This window comes from Harmonia axyridis, chromosome 3, assembly GCF_914767665.1.
Source record: "Harmonia axyridis chromosome 3, icHarAxyr1.1, whole genome shotgun sequence".
Classification (NCBI taxonomy): Eukaryota; Metazoa; Arthropoda; class Insecta; order Coleoptera; family Coccinellidae; genus Harmonia; species Harmonia axyridis.
Window position 1 is genome coordinate 25,328,259 of NC_059503.1, and position 22,867 is coordinate 25,351,125.

Below are 22,867 nucleotides of genomic sequence, written 5' to 3' on the forward strand. Positions count from 1 at the left end.
CGGGTGTTCCTGGGCAGCATGAGAAGTTTCTATGGTTGCTGTCTATGATTTCACAGTTGAGAATGTCAAACTGTGTTGACATTTCTGTTCAGTGTGGTTTGGCCATAGAGTAATAAACAACATGGTGAAATTACGTTCTCGGATTGTGATATATTTTCGAATTCGGAATTTTACTATATCGTTATGAATGAATATTATATTGAATGAAATATATTTATTTGAGTGACTTACGATTAAATATGCAAATTTGAATATTTGTAATGCAATATTTTTCTAATTGTCGAATTTATAATAAGCAGAATATTTATTATTTTCTGTATCTACTTGCTGAATTCCAAGGTTTGGCAACTTTTGCTCTCCTAGTGTCATCGATTGTTTCACGTCGTTTGCCGCGCTTGAAGTTTGTTTTCTGAATTTCTGATGTATTTAGGTATCTATTTCAATATATTTTGAATGAATATGAAACGTTCACTATGAGAGAAGTGCGTTATTTGTGAAGAAACTCGCGAATTGAGTGAAATATCGTATCACTGATATGTTTTTATTTCCGCGCGCTTCATGTCAAATTTTAAAGTGCATGTTGGGAAAAATTTGCATACTGAAAATGACATATGCTCCTTCTATCTATGTTTATTCCTCTGAGGGTTTGGCAATTCATGATGAATTAGTTTAAAGTCAGAACAACGTTTCCAAATTGTGAAAATTCAAATTTACGATTAAAAAATAATTCTGTTAGCGAATTTCATAGAGCAATTCGACCATTTTACGGTAAAGAGAGCACGAAGATTCATGAAGTTATTAATCGTTTTCACACTAATTCTACTCTTCTCGATTGAAAACCATCAACAAGACAAAGAAATGTGCCTAGTTAGAAAGAGATCTAACAGCTCGTACAAGAATTAAAGCCAAATGACCATCATTTACATCACATTTTTGTTGATTGGGATATTTTTCAAACTAGCCGAAGATGGGCATTTTTACTGAAGAATTGTGTTTAGTGATGAAGCTTGATTTTAGTTAAATGAATTCGTCAATAATCAAAATTGTCGCATATGGATCAAATTAAGTTTTCAAGTCATTAACGAATATCCATTACATCCATTAAAATTTACTATTTGATTCGGTTTACACGCTGGCGGCATCATCAGTCCTTATTTTTTTCGAAATGAGGAATAAGCTACTGTTACAGTGAATGGGGAGCGCTATCGAGCCATGTTGACTGATTGTTTTGGTTCCAAAAATTAATCAGCTAAACATCGAAGACAATTTGTTCCAACAAGACCTGGCAAGTTAACCGTTTTCTTCTAATATGTTACTGTTTTTAAAACTACGAAGTACCTGTTCTCAATTGGACAAAAGGATAAAGAATTAAAGAAGTGTATAGAATTTAAATCCTATAAATTCACTATGTTTTGATATTTGGATCATTCGATGTTTAAGTATATTATAATATACCCATATAATTTTTTTGATATATAAAATTCTAGAAATACCCTCAAAGGACCAATTCAAATGAGAGTTTATACGGCATCTCACATCTCATGGCAAGAAGCATGGTAAACATTCGCTCTATATTTATAGCCATTTTTATTTCCAACCCCAAGAGATAGATCGAAGATTGTTCGGGACTCTAAAAGCACCGGATAGCAGGAAATGGAAACTCATTTGCAGCGACAAAACGCTCTTCTGAATTTAAGGTAAATATTTGTCTTGTCATATGAACGCCCGTCTACTTGATGGGATAATGTGTTTGGATTCTTTGAGACGTGTGATATCGTTAACAGACAAGTGTACCATGTCCATTATGTACACAATAACGGCAGTTCTAAGCTTATAATTCCAACTTGATCTGATGCTTTGGTTCATTAGATCCTATAATAATCGTTCGAAAATAAACACTTCTGAAATTTCCATTTCTATTGATAATATACCTTTTGACATCTATTGAATATTGATTGAAGTTGACGTGGAAAATAAATGTCAGTTGAAATTTGTCAATATCTTCTTAATAGACAACTATGAAATTGTACTTAATAGTAAGACTGTAAGGAGTTTATATCACGAGCTTGTATAGTGTGAATTGTGGTAAAAATTGAAAGAAATATTTGACATATAACAGAAATCCTGAAACAAGAAATAATTTGTTTAATCATATTAATTTTCGAAGAATTCTTTTAGAGATTGTTAATTTGGGGGAATATCTTTCTATGACATTTTCAAGCAAAAAATTATTCGAATTCTACACAAAAAGCGATTTTTTCGAGAATTGATACCTAATTAATTTCAAACTGTTCGGTTCGGAATTTCTGACAGAAAATATATTTTTATTTCTATACTAAAAAACTAAGTTAATAATGACATATGAATCTGAAGGCAAAACCGATAGAAGTATTCCTTTACTTATATCATATTCCTTTTCGAGTTCTTTCTCAATCGTGACCATATTCTCTCGGACATGCATAGATTTCAAACCTATTGTGACTCTTATCTCGAGAGTAAAAATTACCATATGAACTCTTGTGAGCTTATTCTACAACAGACCATTGTTTTGAATTTATGTGGTCAGTGCATATGGCGTGGATTTTGAGTATTTGTGTGTTAATGTATGATGTATATTATTCTCCTGTAGAACGGTTAGTCGGGTAGTTAACTTTATATTGAAGGAGCAAACAGGCAGAATTTCCTAAGTGAGCCTCTGCCAGTATTATATCGAGTATTATATTTATTCGTATGAAACATTGTATTTTTTTATTGATTTGTATGTCAAAAATAAAAGTACTAATAGTACTATTTTTTGTATTAGAATGTTCAATGTACCAAGTTTTCAGTTTCATTATTATTTGTCATGAAATGTTCTTTGAAGCCTTCGAAATTAATTCATAGATTTTCAAAAAGTCGATAGATAAATAGATAGAAACCTACTTTCATAACAATACCACTCAGAAAGAATTACGAGAAGAGGTATCTAAGTTAAATGAAAAAAGTAAAAATAAAATATTCCGAAGTAGAGTTCGAACACAAATCGACAAACAATAAAGAAACATCAGAAATGAAACTATGTATATCACTATCATACACTTAAAGAAAACAATTTCTGGCTAGATAATACCTTGAATTTCAGAATATAATATTAGTGTTTTCAGTACGTACTTAATACAATTTGCTTATAGAATTCGTGAAAAGATTTTAGAAGAAGTGTGAAATTTTTTGTAGATTATCAAATTCTCAAAATATTAGCTGTGTATATTTAAGTATTTCAAACCTTATTAATCAACAATTCATTGTATTTTTCCATCCTTATACAGGATAATAAATTAAAAATTTTAACGGTTGAGTGTTTGAATAGGCGAACACAATAATGAAAAATTGAGTTGAAACCTCAAACTGTGAGAAACTGACTTTCAGAACAAAAAAAAGAGATCCCTCTTATACTTTCCCGAGCCACACGTCCTGAAAAGATATCTTCGACAATCTCAAGAGAACAGAAAACGAAACTAATTTATTTCATTATTCCTATTGAGAACGCTTTTATTGACATCTAACCTTAACAAATTCCTCACCGTAGGGGTGCTCCAACAAGTCATATGGTCCATTCTTCGAATCGGCAAGAGTGGCCAGAAAATCGAAAGGAGCACCCTGACATACGACACAGAAAGTTCTAACCGTCAGAAATGCAATACCTAAGGAAATGAATTAGATAATCGATGGGTGTCTCTTCAGCGATCAAACTTGACAGGTACTTGTAAGATTCGGAGACAAATGCATTGTATAACAAAGGAGACCACATCGTCTTTTGTGCCCTTAAAAGCGTCCTCACAAAAGACAGTTGGGGACACCGGCATACTTATTCGTCCTCTATGGGTTCGAGCAAGTTCACCTGGGCATAAAATCGCAAATTGTGTATTTGTTAAAGCTAGAAAGGACCGTCTAGCTAGCCGGATACGTCTGGAGACAACTATTTACCTGAATTGTTAATCATTTTACCCCTGGCTGCAAGCAGATGTGATTACGTTTTTTCGTTTTTGTTGGATCGATAATGTACAGACTACTCACGACAAAAGGACCCGCTGAAATATCGACAAAAGGTTTTAATTTAATCCTGTTGTCTTCATTTAGAAGTTTCATTTTGAGGATTCGACAATAGCAGCGTTCAGGAAAATCCTTCAATGCGCTTACCGTTTCCAAAGAATCGGCTACTTTCAAAGCTTGGGGAGATTCGGGATTAGCTCTGGCAACTTGTTTCCTCGGAATCTTCAATTCGGTTGCTCATTTTTGGCCAGACGCTAATCCTGGCTTTCTTTAAAATCTTAATTCGTTAAGTAACAGTATTATTTTGACTATATAATTGCTTATATAAATTATTCACATCGTATTTGGAGATAAATTCGATGAAATTTTTATGGAAACAGTATTATAATTTTGTTTTAATTCTGTTCACAAAAAAATAAAAAAAACTAGTTAGGTATAGTAATAACTAAACTAAATAACTAAATAACTAAACCTACCTAGTTTTTTTCAATTTTTTTGTGTAAAAAATTAAAACAAAATGAGAATCTTGTATGTGTGTGATATTCTTTATCATTCATAATTCTTCATGAATATCGGTTTATTATTTCGAATAATGATATTGCAGTCATCAAACTTGAAAAATTTCATTCGAAGTTCAGATTCAATATAGGTGTATATATTACAGAGGGTTATTCATGAAGAAATATTTTTTGCAGACAAGTTGAAATCGAGGTTGAAATAATATGCTGAAAAATTGATTTTTAACTTTTCCTTCGAAAGATAAGATATTTGTGCAGTGAATCATGAATATAAACATATAAGCAATACATATAATGAAGAATAAAAAGCATGAATATTCAAATCGAAAATTTTCGTCAATACAGACAGACATAATGTATTTGAACTTCGAATTCTTCACTCATTAGTTGAATTCTATCATTTTCAAAGTGCTATTCGAAAATTACAGAGATTCTGGTATATTATTCACCTCGATTCTTTTGGAATAAAGACGCAAAAAGACATATTTTAATCGAAATTGATTTCTAGCTTATCACTTAGTAAAACATAATTTCAATATTGATGAAAGAAATTAAACAATTGGCTTTATGTTTCACAATTTTAAAATTTTGAAACGTATTCTCGATATTATTTCTTTCATCAACATATTTTAATATTCAACAATATTTGAATTTTAAGAAACTGGTTCTTGAACACAGATCAGTTCCATCCGAGGTTCCATCTATTATTCTCGAGAAAATGGAACTGTTATGAACATTAATTGATTCTGGTACTGGACTAAATTAATTCAAAAATCTTAATGTCTTTTAATGGCATTGAAAAACACTATTATTGGATTACTTGAAAGTGAATACATTTCATATTATATTTCAATAGAGCCAATCCTTTCAGGACTCAAATACTGATGTTTTTTTCTGATATCAATGGAATAATTCAGTATAAAACCCCGCATTTGAATTAGAAATCCATTCAATTTGAATACCGTCATTCTATAAAATTTCCAGTTTTACTAATCAACTTCAAGACATACAGAAATAACATAACAAAAAATTAAAGACATTGTTTAAAAATTTCAACAAATCAGAGACACTTTATTCTGTATATTCTGAAATTTTCAATTGTCCCTCGTCATAAATAACAGGTTTAGAATTCATCGGCCCTGAATAATGCAAACTCAGAGAATTCTAAAAGACCGAGAATTAAGATCATCGCTCAGCCTAAAAAATCCACGCAGAAAAAAAATAGTCTGCCGAGATAGAGATCTTCAGAAGCAGATCCATACCTTCGTACAGGCAGCACCTAACCTAGAGCAAGCTTACAATGGAACCCAAACCATTCAATTAAATTTCACACCCGAAAAGGGTCTCATGATTCCATCATCTTTCGCTGCCAACAAAGAAGTCCCTCCTAGCCTCTCTCGTCTGAGACGCTACCGTGAAAAGGAGAACGATCGAAGAGCGAGCAGTGCCCGGACAAAGAAACGAAAAAGAGACCGACCGAGATCTAATAAGGCAAGTTCTGATTCTTCCACAGATAATCTACGGCGTACATAATTCACGGACATCTTTTCGATTACACGCCATCGAGGAGGGAAAACCGTTCGGTCCGACGTTCTATGTCTGCGGATGCTCTCAGGTGTGGAGAGGCGGCATGAAAAAATAAGCCCATTTAGCGGAGAGTTTCGTGTTTTCTTATTGAATTGAAAATTCGAACGTTCGCCCCAAATTGGATTTCTTGAAATTCCATTCGGTGTGTAGCGAGCTGAATGAATAAATTACGATCGTAGATTTCGAACGGAATCAGCGCAAGTTGTTGCCCGCCAAGGCACGAGCGATTTACAAACGACTGTACGGAGCTAACATATCGATTATGTCATTCATCAATATTATAAACATCATCGGGAAAACTTGAGCCTAGAAGAAACGAGGTGGTACTAGATATACATACATCACTGGTTACAGAGATACAAAATGTTATACAAATAATGAAGTTTACTCATTTCTATCCGAGGTCATACCAAGCGAACCACACAGTAGATTTTCTCTATTTTTGGCATTCAAAGCTCAAAAGAATCACTTGATTATCACAAGAATAATCCAGGTCCTCTGTATATCGATATTTTAAAAATCCGTTATTAAATTTGAAAAGAACACAAAAAACTGAACGAAAATGAGTAATTCAAATTTCCGCGTGGACAAATTTGCTGCATCAATTTTCGAGGAAATTGGATATCAAAAAGTGGTCACTTTTGGTGATAAATCATTGAAGCTATCGATTTCCTTGTTATTTTCAAATTACTAACATTTATAAAATACATAAGCTTTCTTTTCTTATGAGTCCAGACCAACCCATTTGGTATAAAGAAGAAATTAGATCAATTTCAGTTTAGCAAGAATAATTTCAAAACTAGATTGGTCAAAAGAACCTCTCAAAGGCTAGATGACATTATTGAAGAATGGTAGAAAATTCTAAAAATCGGTTTGTTTTAACTCAATCATTGTTATTAATTAGATTTTGAAAAAAATAAAAATATGAAATACATCAATCTCGACATTAATTGTGTAATTTTTCAGTATAGCGTTTTCCCGAGAGTTTTCCATTAGGAATAATTATACCATTTAAAATAGTTAAAATAGCAATATTGTGTATTATTTTTTCAAATTTGGAAAATATGTAATTTAAAATTGTCAAATTATTTCATCAATACCAGTGCTCAGTTGTGAATACTGAGAGAAAATCAAGAATTCATGGACGACATTAATCATTTAATCGAAAGTGAATTTTCTTTACAAGGTACAAGAGTATCAGTATCAGTATCAGTACTGAAGTACTGACCATACTTATTTGGTATCACTTTAGAATTTTTCTAGAATAGTACCGAGAATAGTATTAATCGTACTAATAGTACTAAGTCAATTAACTGAATAATATAGTCAATTGATTCAATGAAGTGTTAAACAATACTAACCTCAAAATTGCAACAATAACAAACAAAAAACAGAATATCTAATTTTGCACCTATTAAAACTGACAGTTTTGCTCTCGGTTTTGCTATATTTCTTAATGTAAACCATTTCAACGAAAACCCTTATCCTATAATTTTCCCTCGACTTTTCCTCACAATGAATCTAGATTATCTATAAAGTTATCAAATCGTAGAGATAAATGCAAAAAATTCCCCTTCAGTTGGATTTTTTCAACGAATCGGTTCACTCAAACAAAGGAATAATAATATAATAATAATATTCTTCTTTTACTGTCTTTCTGTTAGAATTGCATCACTTCATCAGGATAGTCGAAAAGAAGATCAACCTCGCTTCTCGTCGACTTCAATTGACTATCATGCCCCACTTTCTAAGTCCAGGGTTGAAGATAAGAAATGAAGTATAATAAAAATGTCGAAAAGAAAGTCGGATACTGATCCTGAAGATATGGAAATGGAACATCTATCAAGTTTTTCCTGGGTTGATAGTAGGAAATTTTTTGCCCGAGAGAGAAAAAAAACTCTATAAAACCAGACATATCAGCCCCTGCCGAAACGAATTTATTTTCTAGGCTTGCTAGCTTCCCACCGATAGATATTTAGTAAATGTAATTTATCTCACATATCCCGGGCCGTCCAATATATTATAAAGAACAGTTATTGACTTCTTCTTCCTCCAGACCCCGAAGGCAAGGCTATAAAATTAAACTGGTGTGTAGAGCAGGGGTTGTTCTGCCAGACAAGAGCCAAGAAGGGTCGTTCTCTATAAATAAGTGAGGCCAATGCGCTCGATTGTCGCTAGATACCCACAATGACCATCGTGATATTACTCATCAGTTAGTCCTCGAGTTAGTCCCTTCAGTTAGTATAGATTTTACATAATTTTCAATTAAGTATATTCCTATATCGTCAAAAAGCATTGCTCACTTGGGGAATACAGAACTGTATATATGTATATGCTCGAGTATATGTGGCCTATTCTTACGATGTTGTCAACCCAAAATTTTTCAGGAATCTTGGACCTATTATTGAATTATAAATTTTGCATGATGTGTTGAATTGTTATTTCATATCAAGGCTCAATATGTCGCCCTCGTTGGTTTCGTATTCACGATAATATTCAGAATTTTCTTCGAATATTCCAAACTATCCTCGAAACTATCATTCTACATACGAATGCCGATTTGCATTCGGACGGACATCCATCAATCAAAAAGTTTGATGCAGTGTTGTAAAACGAGACGGAACATTGTTCGAACTTCAAATTAAAAGTATAACAAAGGCTGGCCGAAAACAGGTAGTGGTAGTATGTCTACAAAGTGTGAAAAGGAAGTCAGCCATTTTATAGAGGAACCGGTGAAGTACGTACACCTATCAAAATATATATAAGGCTGTATTTGTACATGGTTGATGGAAGACCCAACCCACTTGAAGAAATTCGATATCGAACTTCTCCGGTCGTTCCACTGAATGAACCAAAAAAAGCAGGGGAATGGGATTGAGTTTACTGAGTATGGACAAGTTGAATATTGAAGATCAGTTCGAATCGAATTTATGAAGGGAAATTCGGTAATATGATACGTCGAGAAGAGAAATAAAATTTGGTAGTCCGCTTGAATTAGATTCACCAGTTTCTGCATTAGAGTCAGAGTTACAGTTAGTCATATTTTTTTCATCGTCGACATTAGCATCCAATTTATTTATTTACCATCGTTTCCTGCAAATAACATGAGCAATTTCATGGTATGCAAATCACGATTTCATTATGTATCGAAATAATGTAACTCCTACATTTTCCTGTTACACTCGCTGTTACATATCTGTGTTTTCAACTAAACCAGCAAAGGCACGAGTGTTCCACGAATCTTCGTGGTCTCATGTTATTTGGACGGCACACATGGCATGCGATTAAAGAGGAAACGAATTCCATTCCGTTTACATCGTGATATAATTCGAATTTGAAATTCCGCATTTTGTATTTGATTAAATTCATACCCCGCTGGATATAATTACAGGGTGGAACCGTACGTGTTGGTCACTTCTTACTCCCACATTTTATGTAGAAGTTTCAACCCCTGAAATTCGAAATGTATCCTTCTAATTATGTATGATTATAAACTTCCAGGGATTAAAAACCGCAAAATATGGCAGCTGTTCTCTGAGGCACGTGTTTTGACGTGGATACAAAAGGGGGAATTTAAATTTGGTACAATAAATGCGTGACGTTCTCACCTGCTCCAAAGCATCCGCTATGCCCACAGTGGATGTGGTAGATTCCTTGTGTCCCTGGGTAAACTCGACGGGTGGTGCAGAAAAGGTGGAAATTTGCCTGGGGGTGGTGGCGGCGGCAAATCTGGACTCCTCGACCTCTCAAGATGGGTTGGAGTCGCCGACGAATAAATATTCAATGCCGAGCGTTGATGAATACACGTTCTCCTAACGTCCGGCATTGCGAATTGCAATTTCTGCCAGAATTGTCGATCTCCCCACTCGATCACTGTATTTGTTTTCAGATATAAACGCAGATCGGGATCTAAATCCCTTTGGGGTAACTCCCCAGTTATGATAAATATCAGTCTACGTCTTCTGTCCTTCAATATTTCATGTAACGCGGACTTGAATTCAAAACGACACCACTCGTTTTGTAGAAAGTTCTTACTGAGAACAATTATAGTTCTTCGCGAGGATTCCACTGCTTCTATGATAGTATCGGCGACGTACGCTGAAACGTTGAAGTCTCTGTAATGTAAACAAAGCCTATAGCTAGGATCTCCGGATTCGAGTCCCGGGGCTACGACTTGACTCACAAACGCTTCATCTTTGACACTGTAACTGATATAGGCGTCAAAAAGTCTGTCCTTATCTTGCTGCTCCTCGAAGGCAGTTGTCTTATAGCACATACGTAATCCGCATCTAGAATATATCCACACACGTAACTCACGTCGGTAATAGAAGGCGCCACACACGAGAATAACGCTCAAAAGGAACGCACACATTGTTCCCAGCATCAGGGGGAGATAATCGTTCATCACCTGAGTTTCCACGATGGCTCCTCTACCCCCTGTGAAGGGTTGGCACGAGGAGGCGTTAAAATCTGCCATATGAAAACCCACTTCCTTGGTTACGTTGTTATAGAGGCAAACGATTTTATTGGCGTCGACAACTTTGCCATAATTCACTTTGAGCCAATTTTTATGTTTCTGAACATAGAGGCAATCGCAAGACCATTGATTATCGGATAAACCGATTTCCACCAGGTAGGGATTCAGGGAGAATTGCCAAACTTCGAAAGTGTTCAATCTGTTTCCTTCCAATCTCAACACTTCCAACTGTTTCAGAGGCAAAAATGTCCTGTTATCTATGTAGTGGAGAATATTATCTTGTAAATATAATTCTCTTAGGCCTTCGAGAGATGCAAACTCGAATCCCAGAAGCTCTTTGATATGATTATTCTCTAAATGAAGTATTGAGAGTCGTCTGAGTCCACTGAAAGTATGGTTGTAAACCGCTACGATGTTGGAACTATTGGCGTATAGCACTCTCAAATTTTTCCTGCCGATGAATGAATGACTGGATAACTCACCGAAATTGTTACCATCCAAATACACCTCTGTAGCATCCATGGGTATGCTACTAGGCATTTCAGTGTAACCAGCTGCTGAACATTCCACAACATTCGCTGACCACGACTGATCATGATAACAAGTACAGTTGTTCGGACATGTCATTTCACAATCGCATGCATCGAAATCACAACAATGGCACAGGGCAAAACAATGGGTTTCGTAAGTACACAGAAATTGGGAAGATTCAGCCTCCACTAATGGTAGATAATTGCTATCCCTATTGTACAATAATTTACAGTATATAGTCTCTAAATCCATGACACGTGGATGCTGGCGCAAATGATCCAGCTTGTTTATCCTCTGCAACCATTCCATTGTGCAATCGCATTGAAATGGATTTCCACCTATGTAAAACTCAGGAAGGGGTCTATCGGGATCTACAGGTGTCAAACGTAAAGCGTTCAAGTCCATACTCACAATCTGGTTAGCGTACAAATCGACCCTAGTCAGATTCATCTTCTTCAAGAAGGTGTGCGGTTCCACCGCAGATATTAGGTTATCGTTAAGGAAGACGAGCTCAGTGCTGCTCGGGATGGCTGCTCCATTTATCTTCGTTAATTTGTTGAAACTTGCATCCAGAGTTTGCAACCGAAGCTCCAAATCCAGTCCGTAGTGGTTTCCTAATTCTCTTATGTTGTTCTTGTGAATATCCAACCATTGCAGACCTCGGGGTATAAGAGCGTAATCAAACCAGTCAATTTGGTTGTCGGACACGTTCAACCACAATAAACTGGGTATCTCCGAAAAGAGCCCGCTTATATCGGTCAGCTGATTCGAATCGATCCTGATGGCCTGGAGAGTTGAACTGGAGTCGAAAGTTCCATGTTCCACTCGGCTAATTCGATTCCGGGCAAGATTCAATATCTGAAGAGCGGGCAGATCAGCGAATGCCCTCTTGCTGATATTCTGTATCAGATTTCCAATAAGTCGCAGGCCGTATAAGTTGCTCATGCCCCTAAATCCGGGCTCCTCGATTGAAACGATGGAGTTCTCCCCCAGATCTACAGTCCTTAATAGTCGCATATCTTTGAGGGCTAAAGGAACGGCTTTCAGTTTGTTTCCGTTCAAATTCAAATCTTGCAAACTAGAGCAATTTCTGAAAGCCTCGGGGTGTATTCCCTCCAGCAGGTTGTTATCGAGCGCCAGCAGAGATAAAACGTACAGCCCGTTCAGAGAGTAAGCGTCTAGGTACGTGATTTTATTATAGGATATAATTAGGGTATGGAGATTATTCATGGGCGCGAAAGTGTCGGCCGGAATCGTCTCCAATAAATTATGCTCCAAGTTCAGGATCTGCAGGGTGTATAAATCTTTGAAGAATGAAGGATCTAGCTTCGAAATTCTGTTATAGGACAGATTCAGCAACACCAACCTTATCAATCCGGAAAACGTGCTCTCATTTATCCAGGAACTGCTCAATAAATTTCTTGATAAATGCAGAGCCAACAGCTGTTCCAAATTGGAGAATAATCCTGGGGCCAGGACGCTTAATGAGTTATTCTGCAAATTTATTTCTTTAATGGATCCAGCGCAGTCTTTGAACAGTTCAGCCGGCAAGGCTACAACTTTATTATTCGAAAGATCAAATATCTGAAGCGATTTTAATCCTGCCAGCCCTTTATCAGCAATCATGGATATTTCATTATTATGTAAATAAAGTTCTTTGAGATGTTTCAACAGACTGAAGCCATTTGCTGGTACGAGAACGAAATGGTTGTGAGAAGAATCAAGTACCTGAATATCTAAACTACAAGGATACGACACCAGTGTTGTTGGTTCTTCATGTTGTTCAGGATCATCCTCAGCGACACTTATCAAAGGTTGGGGTAAACCAGGAGTTTTTTCACGAAAACCTAAGTCACTCACATCCTGCAGTCTGTTTTCACTGAGATTCAAGTGCACTAAGTTCGTCAATGGGCAAAAGATGTGTTCGGGAAAAGCCCAAATGTTGTTACAACTCAAATCTAATCTTTCAAGTTGTCGCACTGGTAAGAAACTATCACGAGCGAAATCCAAATTCATTGCTGGCCAATCAGTATTGTGAGTTTTAACAGATAAGTTCCTCAAGTCTCGCAATCCCAAAAGAGTCCCAGAAGGCCATCTTCCCAGCTTACAGTTCTCCAACTCCAGTTCCCTGAGCTTAGTCAAATGGACGAAGCTCTTATCGTCTAAACTACTCCTCGACATGATCTCTGGATTACATTCTATCCTTAAGGATGTCGTATGTTCGGATGGGATTACACTGAAGTTCGTGGTATCGAATTCACTATTAATCGTTCTAAGGTTACAAGTGAGAGCTACCTCATCTTGTCCGCCACTTTGAGAGGATTCTCTAACCCACCACTGACAATCATCTGGAGCTTCATAACGTAAGGGTTGTGAGGAACTTTCAGTAGATAATAGATCTTCGGCGTTCGTAAAAATATTTGCTAGACATAATAAGGTAAATAATGAAGGGATCACTGGTTTTGCCATCTTGAGATTCATTTTTCGTTATGACTTCAATGGCATAGCTGCTAGTCCTTAGGGTTGTTAACATACACTGACACCGTTAAATTTTAACAAATTTCTTTGTTAATGAATTGGTTTTGAGATTCAGGAAGTCCTATTCATGTTATATGTCACTCACTTCGAAATATCTAAAGTCAAAATTAAACTTGAAAAAATTATTTCAACACGTTTAGTCCTTTTATTGTTTGTTCGTATTCTTTACCGATAAAATATACACGATTATGCTATAAATCATAAGGATAGGTTACGAAATCGAGATCGAAAATACGTATTCGACAGAACCGGCCTGCCCCATGAAGCTTACACGACCGACCTCAAGAGGGGATGACAAGAGACTGAAGTTCAGGATGCTGGGTAGTCCTGTATGAGAAGAATTATCGAAGTCGGTGCGTGAAATAGTGCGGGAACGGACGAAAGCTCTCGATCACAGCCGAGCCGGCGTGTGCGCTCACAGGCTTCGGAGGCGCTACAGCCAGCCCACTTGGTTGCAGAGATTATCTTGGTTCGTAGTAACCTGGCAGGAAGTTTTTGAAGGATTGCGTTGCTAGTCCTTAATGGGACTGGGGAATGTGTTAATTGGAATATTGGAGTTGGGAGAAAAATTACGTAGGAAATCAATAATTCAAATCTCGGCGGAATGAGTTTGAATTCGAGAGGTAAATGTTGCGAGGCTTGTTAGAAAATTACTCCCTAATTAATTCCGTTGTAACTTGGTTTCTGATTATCGGTGATTGTTGCGTTAACTGTACTTCTGATAATATCGTAATGTGTAGGAAACATCGTAGAAGGTGATGGTCATTACGTTAAGGTGTTTTTCAATTGTGTAAATTTTTAATGATTCGATAATCGAATGCACCTACATACATTCTAAATGTACGATACTTCACTTTAGATTTTGAATTATCAGAAGCAATTTTTCAATTTAGAGTGGATATATTCAAACAGAATATTATTCATTTATTAGTTTTGTTTTTCTCTCATGATTCAATAGATTCAAGTTCAAATACAAAAATGTTAATGAAGGGAAAAAGGATATCTCAAAATATATCAGTATTCTTCTAGAATCATTAACCGATTTCTCTCAAAAAGGGCTGTATTTCAGGTATTAGGTACTTATTTTTGACTGAAATTCCTACACAGAAAACTTATATTCATATATTCAGACCAAGAAAACTACTCCACAAAGGAATGAAGTGGAATAGTCAGTAAAAATAATAATCAACGACCAATATTTAGTATTTATTCAATAATTAATTTGATGCAAGTGGAAACCTCGTTCCAAGAATTAACGATTTTATGTTGGTTCATATTTGAATTTGAATAATTATAGATAGGTTCTTAACATAAATACCTTTTCACGAGTACAATATGGAATTAATTCATTTCTTTCCTTGAAAAGCCCTTCTTGAAGCTTCAGATAAGGATGGATCAAAATTGGAGAAATTCTAAATGAATAGAACTTGCAAACTACATTTTTTATGTACTATTTCTTTTTAAACCAATTAGAATGTTATTATTCATTAAAAATTCAGCTTGCTATTCGATGTAGGTACTAGGGATTCATAAAGCCAAGTAGCTCGACATTTTAACCGAGAGACTGCATCATTCGCCAGTGCGACTTTATTAGTAGTTTTCTCACATTTCTATGATATCTATTGGAAGAATAAGGTAGTTCCAGAAATATCTTTCCAAACTTGACCGAAATGTCCAAGGATTTTTTATCAACGCCAGCATGATTAGCTCCTGTTGAAAAACAATTTTTCAGAGCTGCTCTTACAGTTACAAAAACACACAATAGGTTAGGCGACAAATCTATAAGATGCCTGATGTGTCTCAGATCCTGGATGGAAAATTATTAAATCCAATAAAGCCTGGAGGTTTCACAATATAGATACTTAATTTTTTTAATATTTTTCATTTTGTTATGATTTATAGCGATTTAATTTATGTTTCTATTTCAAAAGTTTAGTATTTTTGGTTCTTTTATAACAATAAATAAAAGTGTTTTTTGCAAGGTTCCTTCTCATTTCATCATTTTTTATTGATGTGACACTACACAATAAAACTGCCAAAAATCAATTACCTTGATAGATTGATTCCAGTAGGTACTTAATAAATAAATACTTGACTTGAGATTGAAAAACAACTAATTGACTTAAAATCAAGTCAAGCTCAAGCCAAGTAGCTTGAAAATCAAGCCAAGCCGTGTATCCCTAGAATCTACTCCATTTCATATTGGCTTTTTCTATCCATTTTTTTCGAATTTCATCGAAAATAGTTATAGTACCTTCATATTATCATTTACTTACATCCAACACAGAAGGATGTTCATGTCATGCATTCAAACCCTCTCATAATTCACTAAACAGTTAAAACCCATGCGAAATAAATTGTGACTGTTTCTGCATAGGTAGACCGATAAAATCAGGCCCTTGAAAAATTGTTTTTATAGAAACATAAAAATGAGGAATTACTCACAGTCCAGTGTCCGCGATGTCCATTTTGAAATAAATCAATTCGGCTAGAGCGTATTATTTTTTTTTTTTTGTGTAAGTTTATTGGTTATTCACATTCGCTGAAAAAGACGTCTAACACGTGCGAAAACCACATTTCTCACTCAGGTGGTTGCGTGCGTCAAACTTCCACACTCGTAAGAAATGTTCGTTTTTTTGGAAAAGATACATACTGTACTATTGTGATACCATTCAAACTTTCACAATGTACTAATGACAACTCCTGTTGAATTGCTTCGAAATATTTCATTGTTACTTAGGACGGACCAGTATGTGAATAGGTACAAAAGTGTAACAATGAGTTTCAAGAAAAGATTATTCACAGGTACCTATAGTTCAATCGGTAGAACTTTCTACTATACAGAGTGCGAAATTTTTGAATGATCTTTGCTTGACACCTATCCTCTTCCAATTAAATCGAGGAGCTATTGTGCGTATACTTTGAATTCAAAAAAATTTAATCTATAGTTGAAAATTTTCAATTTCTTGACTCAGAGTTCAATTATTTTTTTGTGTAAATGTTGATTTTAAACCTTCACGCATACTTCCGCGATGCTATAGTATTGTCACTTTACTGACAAATTATTCAAAGGTCATACCACGAGTGCTTCAAATAACTTGTTTATTCGACAAAAATATGAAAACAAACCGACATATATAATCAGTTATATTATCATAATAATCATGGGCTTAGACAATTTCGATTATACACCGAGTCACGTGTTTCGCGAAATACGTCGAGTGAAGAGGTTCGTATAATCGAAATATATTGTCTATGCTCGAGTTGGTATTCGTTAAGATTATATAACGAATAATTTCAAGAACTACAACCGAAGCGCTGCATTTTGATAATTCAATGACATTTCACTGAGCTTGACTTTTATTATTATTTTTTTGGCGAAAGTATAAGAACCTTACTATGGAAATGATCACAATATATAGGAGGCGATTATACCAATAGGTTGAACAAACATAAAATAATCGCGATTAAAAAGATCTTGTCTAAGAAATTACTTATTTTATTCACTGAATTTATTCGGAAAATGATGGTATCTGATTGGTTCATTTCACTTCGAAGGAAACAATCTCCGATATATTCCATTGATTCGAAAGAACTAGTTTCCATTTCTCATTATGCTGTTATCTTTAATCAACGACATAAAATCGATTCTCACAGTGTCGACGACATCGAAACATCAATTTTATGTTGTCAATAAATTTTGTTAATTTCCCGCTAGTTTGGACTTTAATTGGTACAAATATGAGGCAATACAAGGAGCAATTAAAAGAAGAAATGCTCCCTGAAGGTGTTCTCAAGAAACCAAAGTATATTTTTATGATCTATGTAACGTGTCATTAGGCAACTTGATATTTAAAGTTGGTTGATAGGTTTCCATTTCATTTCGAATATAATATCACTTCTTGGAATAAGTCACATTCTTATAAAATCTCAAATGAGATTTTATCACGAATGATTCAGAGTTTGATCACTGAATAACGACGGTATTGGTTTCGTAGCTCGGTGGAAACCCGAAACTACATAACATCTAGAAGTGAAAACAAGATCGGACACATCTGGCGTAATGTTTTGAAATGAAATTGATATTCATATTTTTGTGTCGATGAAAAATAGAGTTATATTTTTACTACGTCTAAATCATGTTGGTTGTGAATATAAACACTCGCTGAATTGTTCTAAATCAATAGATGAATGTATCACCGAAAAAAAAAATATCGAAAAATGAGAGTAACCCTGACATGAAGTTGGGTTTTGTTTTCTTTTGTTCAAATTCCTGAATGATAGGCCATGAAAACGTAGAATTACATAATGGGTATCTATACTTCTAACGCATTATTATTCATCTCTTTTTTTTATAAATTCTTTTGAAGAAAATAAAAAGTTTATAAGTTTTAATTCGAATGGACCACCCTGTATATGTATTTCTTGATTTTCAAAATCATTGAAATATAATGAATATTTTTCATGTCTAATGTTCCTCATACCTAAGTAGGGATTCATCAAACCAAGTAGCATGATATTTTAACCAACTACTCGACTTGAAAATTAAGCTCGTTAAAAATTACATACTTGACCTTGATTTTAGATATTTATTGCTTAACTTGATATCGAGCTACTTGATATTATTTGAGCTTGAAATGCACGCGTCGCACGGTATATATTTCTGCAATTTCGTGCGAGCTAAGACTAAATAAGGGGATTCCTCGAGCGCTGAGAGACTGAAGCATTCACCAGTGTGACTTTATTAGTAATTTTCTCACATTTCTAGGAAATCTATTGGTAGATTTTGGTAGTTTCAGAAATATCTTTCTTTGGCCAAAATGGACAAGGATTTTTCATCAAGGCCATCATCTTCAGTTCCTGTTAAAAGACAATTTTCCAGACCTGCTCTTACAGTTACAAAAACCCGCAAAAATTTAGGTGACAAATCTATAAGATGCCTCATGGGCATAGATCCTGGATGGAAAATTATGAAATTAAACAAAGCCTGAAGGTTTCTTCTTCCAATGAAGAATCTTGCAATCGTGCATAAAAAAAAAAAATTCTAGTGAATGAAGTTTATTGAAATGTTTCAATAACAGGCCAATTGAAAAGTTTCCTGTCTACCATAGTAAAACACTTTTTTTTTTGGAAAATTCGATTTTATTATTCAACAAGTTTCCTTCGAGGGCGATACAGCTATTATAGCGATCTTACAACTTTTCGATACCATTTTTGTAGTACGATTTGTGTTTCGCCTCAGTTTCGGTGATAACTTCTTCATTGGCGCTCAATTTCTTTTCAGCGAGCATTCTTTTGAGGTCTGAGAACAAGAAAAAGTCGCTGGGGGCCAGATCTGGCGAATACGGTGGATGCAAAAGCAATTCGAAGGCCAATTCATGCAATTTTCCCATTGTTTTCATTGATTTGTGACACGGCGCATTGTCTTGATGAAACGGCACCTTTTTTTCTTTAAGTGAGGCAGTTTTTTAACGATTTCATCCTTCAAACGATCCAATCACGCTATATAATAACCGCTATTGATGGTCTGGCCCTTTTGGAAGTAATCAATGAATATTATACCTTGCGCATCCCAGAATACTGATGCCATAACCTTGCCAGCTGACTGTTGTGTTTTTTCTCGCTTTAGATTCGATTCATTGTGTGCAGTCCACTCAGCTGACTGTCGATTGGACTCCGCAGTGGAATGATGGATCCATATTTCATCCATTGTCATAAATCGACGCAAAAATTTAGGTTTATTGCACTTTAACAGCTTCAAACACTGCTGAAAATCATTAAAACGTTGTTGCTTTTGATCGATTGTGAGCTTGCGAGGCTCCCATTTTGCACACAGCTCTCTCATGTACAAATATTCGTAAATGATATGATGTACAGGGTGGGCAAATTTCGATGTTTTAGCACTACAACTTTTGAACCAGAGGAGATAGACAAAATCTGATACCCACTTCTCGATCTCTTTTTCTGAGAAACTAAAAAGGGTAGTTTTCGTTTTTGGCCACCTTCTTTTGTTTTCGAGTTATAAGCGAAAATTGGAAAAATGGCGAAATCGAAAAACAGTTATATCTCCGCTAATACTGATGATAGAGCTCTGAAATTAAAACATTATACAGGCACTTTTTTACGTAGAATCCAGTGGCGTGCTCGTATTTTCAAAAGGGTTTTTAATTACGAAGCTATGACCCAAAGTTATGTTTTTTTAAATGGGAACACTAGATTTATGTGCCATTTTCTGAAAGCTTAATTTTTCCTGATTTCAAAAATATATAACATCGTATGATTCGTATCAAAATAAATAACAGAAAATGGTCAAAAACCTTTTTTTACTTAAGAGCCTCAATATTTCTATGGTTTCAACTGTTGATGAGCCTTCCTATAACAAGAGCAGTGTCCTTCCGTCAATCTGATTATTTCTATGCTTTTCACTTATTTCTACAAAATTCGAATCTATATTTATTTTATACAAATAGTTTCGAAAAGATAAACGAACTTGGAAAAAGTTTCCTAGGTAGCTTGAACACAGTTTCAAATATTCATGTATTGAAATATCGAGAAGAGGTGTCGACTGTGCATTGTGCAATTGTTGTCATTATTAGGTTAAATATTATTTCTTGTTTGTCCCTTCGTAATTAAAATGTTGAGTTCAATCAGATATGCATTGTATCATATGCTGTTCAAAATGGATTGGTACTTGTGCGTATTGATTCTGGAGACCTATGTAAATAATCTCCTGATACATGCATCTCAATACAACTCTTTCGATTGAAAAATTCGATCTTGTGGTTTCTCCGTTATTTCCAAATCAATTTTTAGATGAAAAATTCATAAAACAAATCTAGATTCGAATTTTGTAGAAATAAGTGAAAAGCATAGAAATAATCAGATTGACGGAAATACACTGCTCTTGTTATAGAAAGCTCAATTTTTCTGTGTTCATCAACAGATGAAACCATAGAAATATTGAGACTCTTAGGTGAAAACAGGTTTTTGGCCATTTTCTATTATTTATATTGATCCGAATCATACGATGTTATATATTTTTGAAATCAGGAAAAATTAAGCTTTCAGAAAATGGCACATAAATCTAGTGTTCCCATTTAAAAAAACATAACTTTGGGTCATAGCTTCGTAATTAAAAACCCTTTTGAAAATACGAGCACGCCACTGGATTCTACGTAAAAAAGTGCCTGTATAATGTTTTAATTTCAGAGCTCTATCATCAGTATTAGCGGAGATATAACTGTTTTTCGATTTCGCCATTTTTCCAATTTTCGCTTATAACTCGAAAACGAAAGAAGGTGGCCAAAAACGAAAACTACCCTTTTTAGTTTCTCAGAAAAAGAGATCGAGAAGTGGGTATCAGATTTTGTCTATCTCCTCTGGTTCAAAAGTTGTAGTGCTAAAACATCGAAATTTGCCCACCCTGTACATGTTCAGATGATATCTTCACAATGTCTACTATCCCGATCAACTTCACTTTACGGTCATTCAAAATTATTTTGTGAACTTTTTTTATTTTTTTGTCGGTCACATCTTCCTTTGGGCGTACACTGCGTTTGCCGTCTTCGGTGCTCATTTCACCACATTTACACTTAGCTTAACAATCAATGATGGTTGATTTTCCTGGTGCAGACCCCGGAAACGCTTCATCAAGCCAAGATTTTGCTTCAACAGTATTTTTCCCTTCAAAAAGCAATATTTATCAGCACATAATTTTTTTTTTCATCTTTTTTCAAATAACGAAAGTAACTACACTCACAACGCAATAGATATCTCAAAAACTAATGGTCGGACAGCTGCAATCAAATGTATTGAATAGTAGCACCGCCATCTGTGTATCATATCGGGGACTTTTCAATTGGCCTAATAAATATTAGATTGATTCAATGAAATTCTATTCTAGTCTGCAAATTTATGTGAACATAGGCAGAAATGTGATCAAGAGTATGGTTAATTCCATCATATAAGATGTTTGGTGTCCATTGAAAAATAATTTTCATCTTCGAATAAGATATTAATGATTGGATTAGTCTATCGATCGTTAAATGTTAAAATGTAAATGTAAATTCATACAAGTTAAATATTATAAACCCAAGCAGCTTCAGGTAAATTTTCCTATTGCAGTACAATGTGTCCATTTCATCATTATCCACATCATAAAGAAAACGAATTACATTTCAATGATGGGATTATATTCCTAGTGAACACTGTCGAGCACGCTTGCACCATCATGGAAACACCAATTTATCATGAAGCCCGGTAGATGGAATGACCATTCGTGCGAAAATACCCTCAAGCTCAAAGCGGCGAGGAAGTAAGAATTTTGTTTCGGCTAAGGTACAGCTTTAATCAGAATTGATGAGGCAGCTGAGACAGAATGACTCATAGGAGTATCTGGTATGGTAGGATCCTTCCCGGTCCAAATCAGGACAAATGATGATTTGTTAACATAAGTACACCTACTATGAAAAGTTTTCCTTGGCGGTCTCGTAAGAAAATGTATATATGAGGCCTCAATTCCAGGTCATGACGTGAAGATGAGAGATGCTGAGCTACTCTGGAAAATTCAATTTGAACTGTAGCCTCTGATGCTAGCTGTTTAAATGAAAAAGGATGGAAAAGGATATTGCGAAAGGAAGAAATCACACATGATACTTCAAAAATTTTTTGCTTTGCATTCCATCTTTTTTTTCATGTTTTTGTCATTGGGAAATGTCAATTTCTAACTGTATTCAAGAAATAGTTATTATTAGACCGTAGATTCGTTCTGACGAATTTTATCATTCTCTGTTTGAATATAAAATTAGATGCAGATGCAATCATTCAATAATATGAATGATCAATCTTCCTTATTTACGGATTTTATCAGCAATAACACTCCGTTCAATAAGTTCTGGGCTGTACTAGTAAAAACATACTTTGTCTCCAAAATTCGACTTTTTTCGTCAACATAGTCACCCTCAGATGTGGTATATGCAAGTAGGTTTTCCAAAGCTCCCCCAACTTTTCAATAAATTTTGTAGAAAAATGCGATTTTGCTGTCGTAAAAGGGTTCAAAATCGCAATAACTTCTTTCTTAGAATCAGATTTCTTTTCATGGAGCACCTTCTAAACATTGTCGTCGATGCAGCAAAGTCTGAATATCACTTTGCTTACACAGTATTCAAAGTATTTCATCCCATCAAAA

The 22,867-nt window shown here is 35.0% G+C and overlaps 1 protein-coding gene across 1 annotated transcript in view; it reads right to left on the reverse strand.

Moving 5' to 3' along the window:
- LOC123675242 (toll-like receptor 6) overlaps positions 1-14,202 on the reverse strand; it is a 59,318-nt gene extending 45,116 nt beyond the window's left edge. Inside the window, exon 1 of the mRNA XM_045610583.1 lies at positions 9,743-14,202. Within this exon, the coding sequence (XP_045466539.1) occupies positions 9,760-13,623 (3,864 nt within the window). The 5' untranslated portion in view covers positions 13,624-14,202 and the 3' untranslated portion in view covers positions 9,743-9,759. The remainder of the gene's footprint in view (positions 1-9,742) is intronic.
- Positions 14,203-22,867: the final 8,665 nt, after the last annotated feature.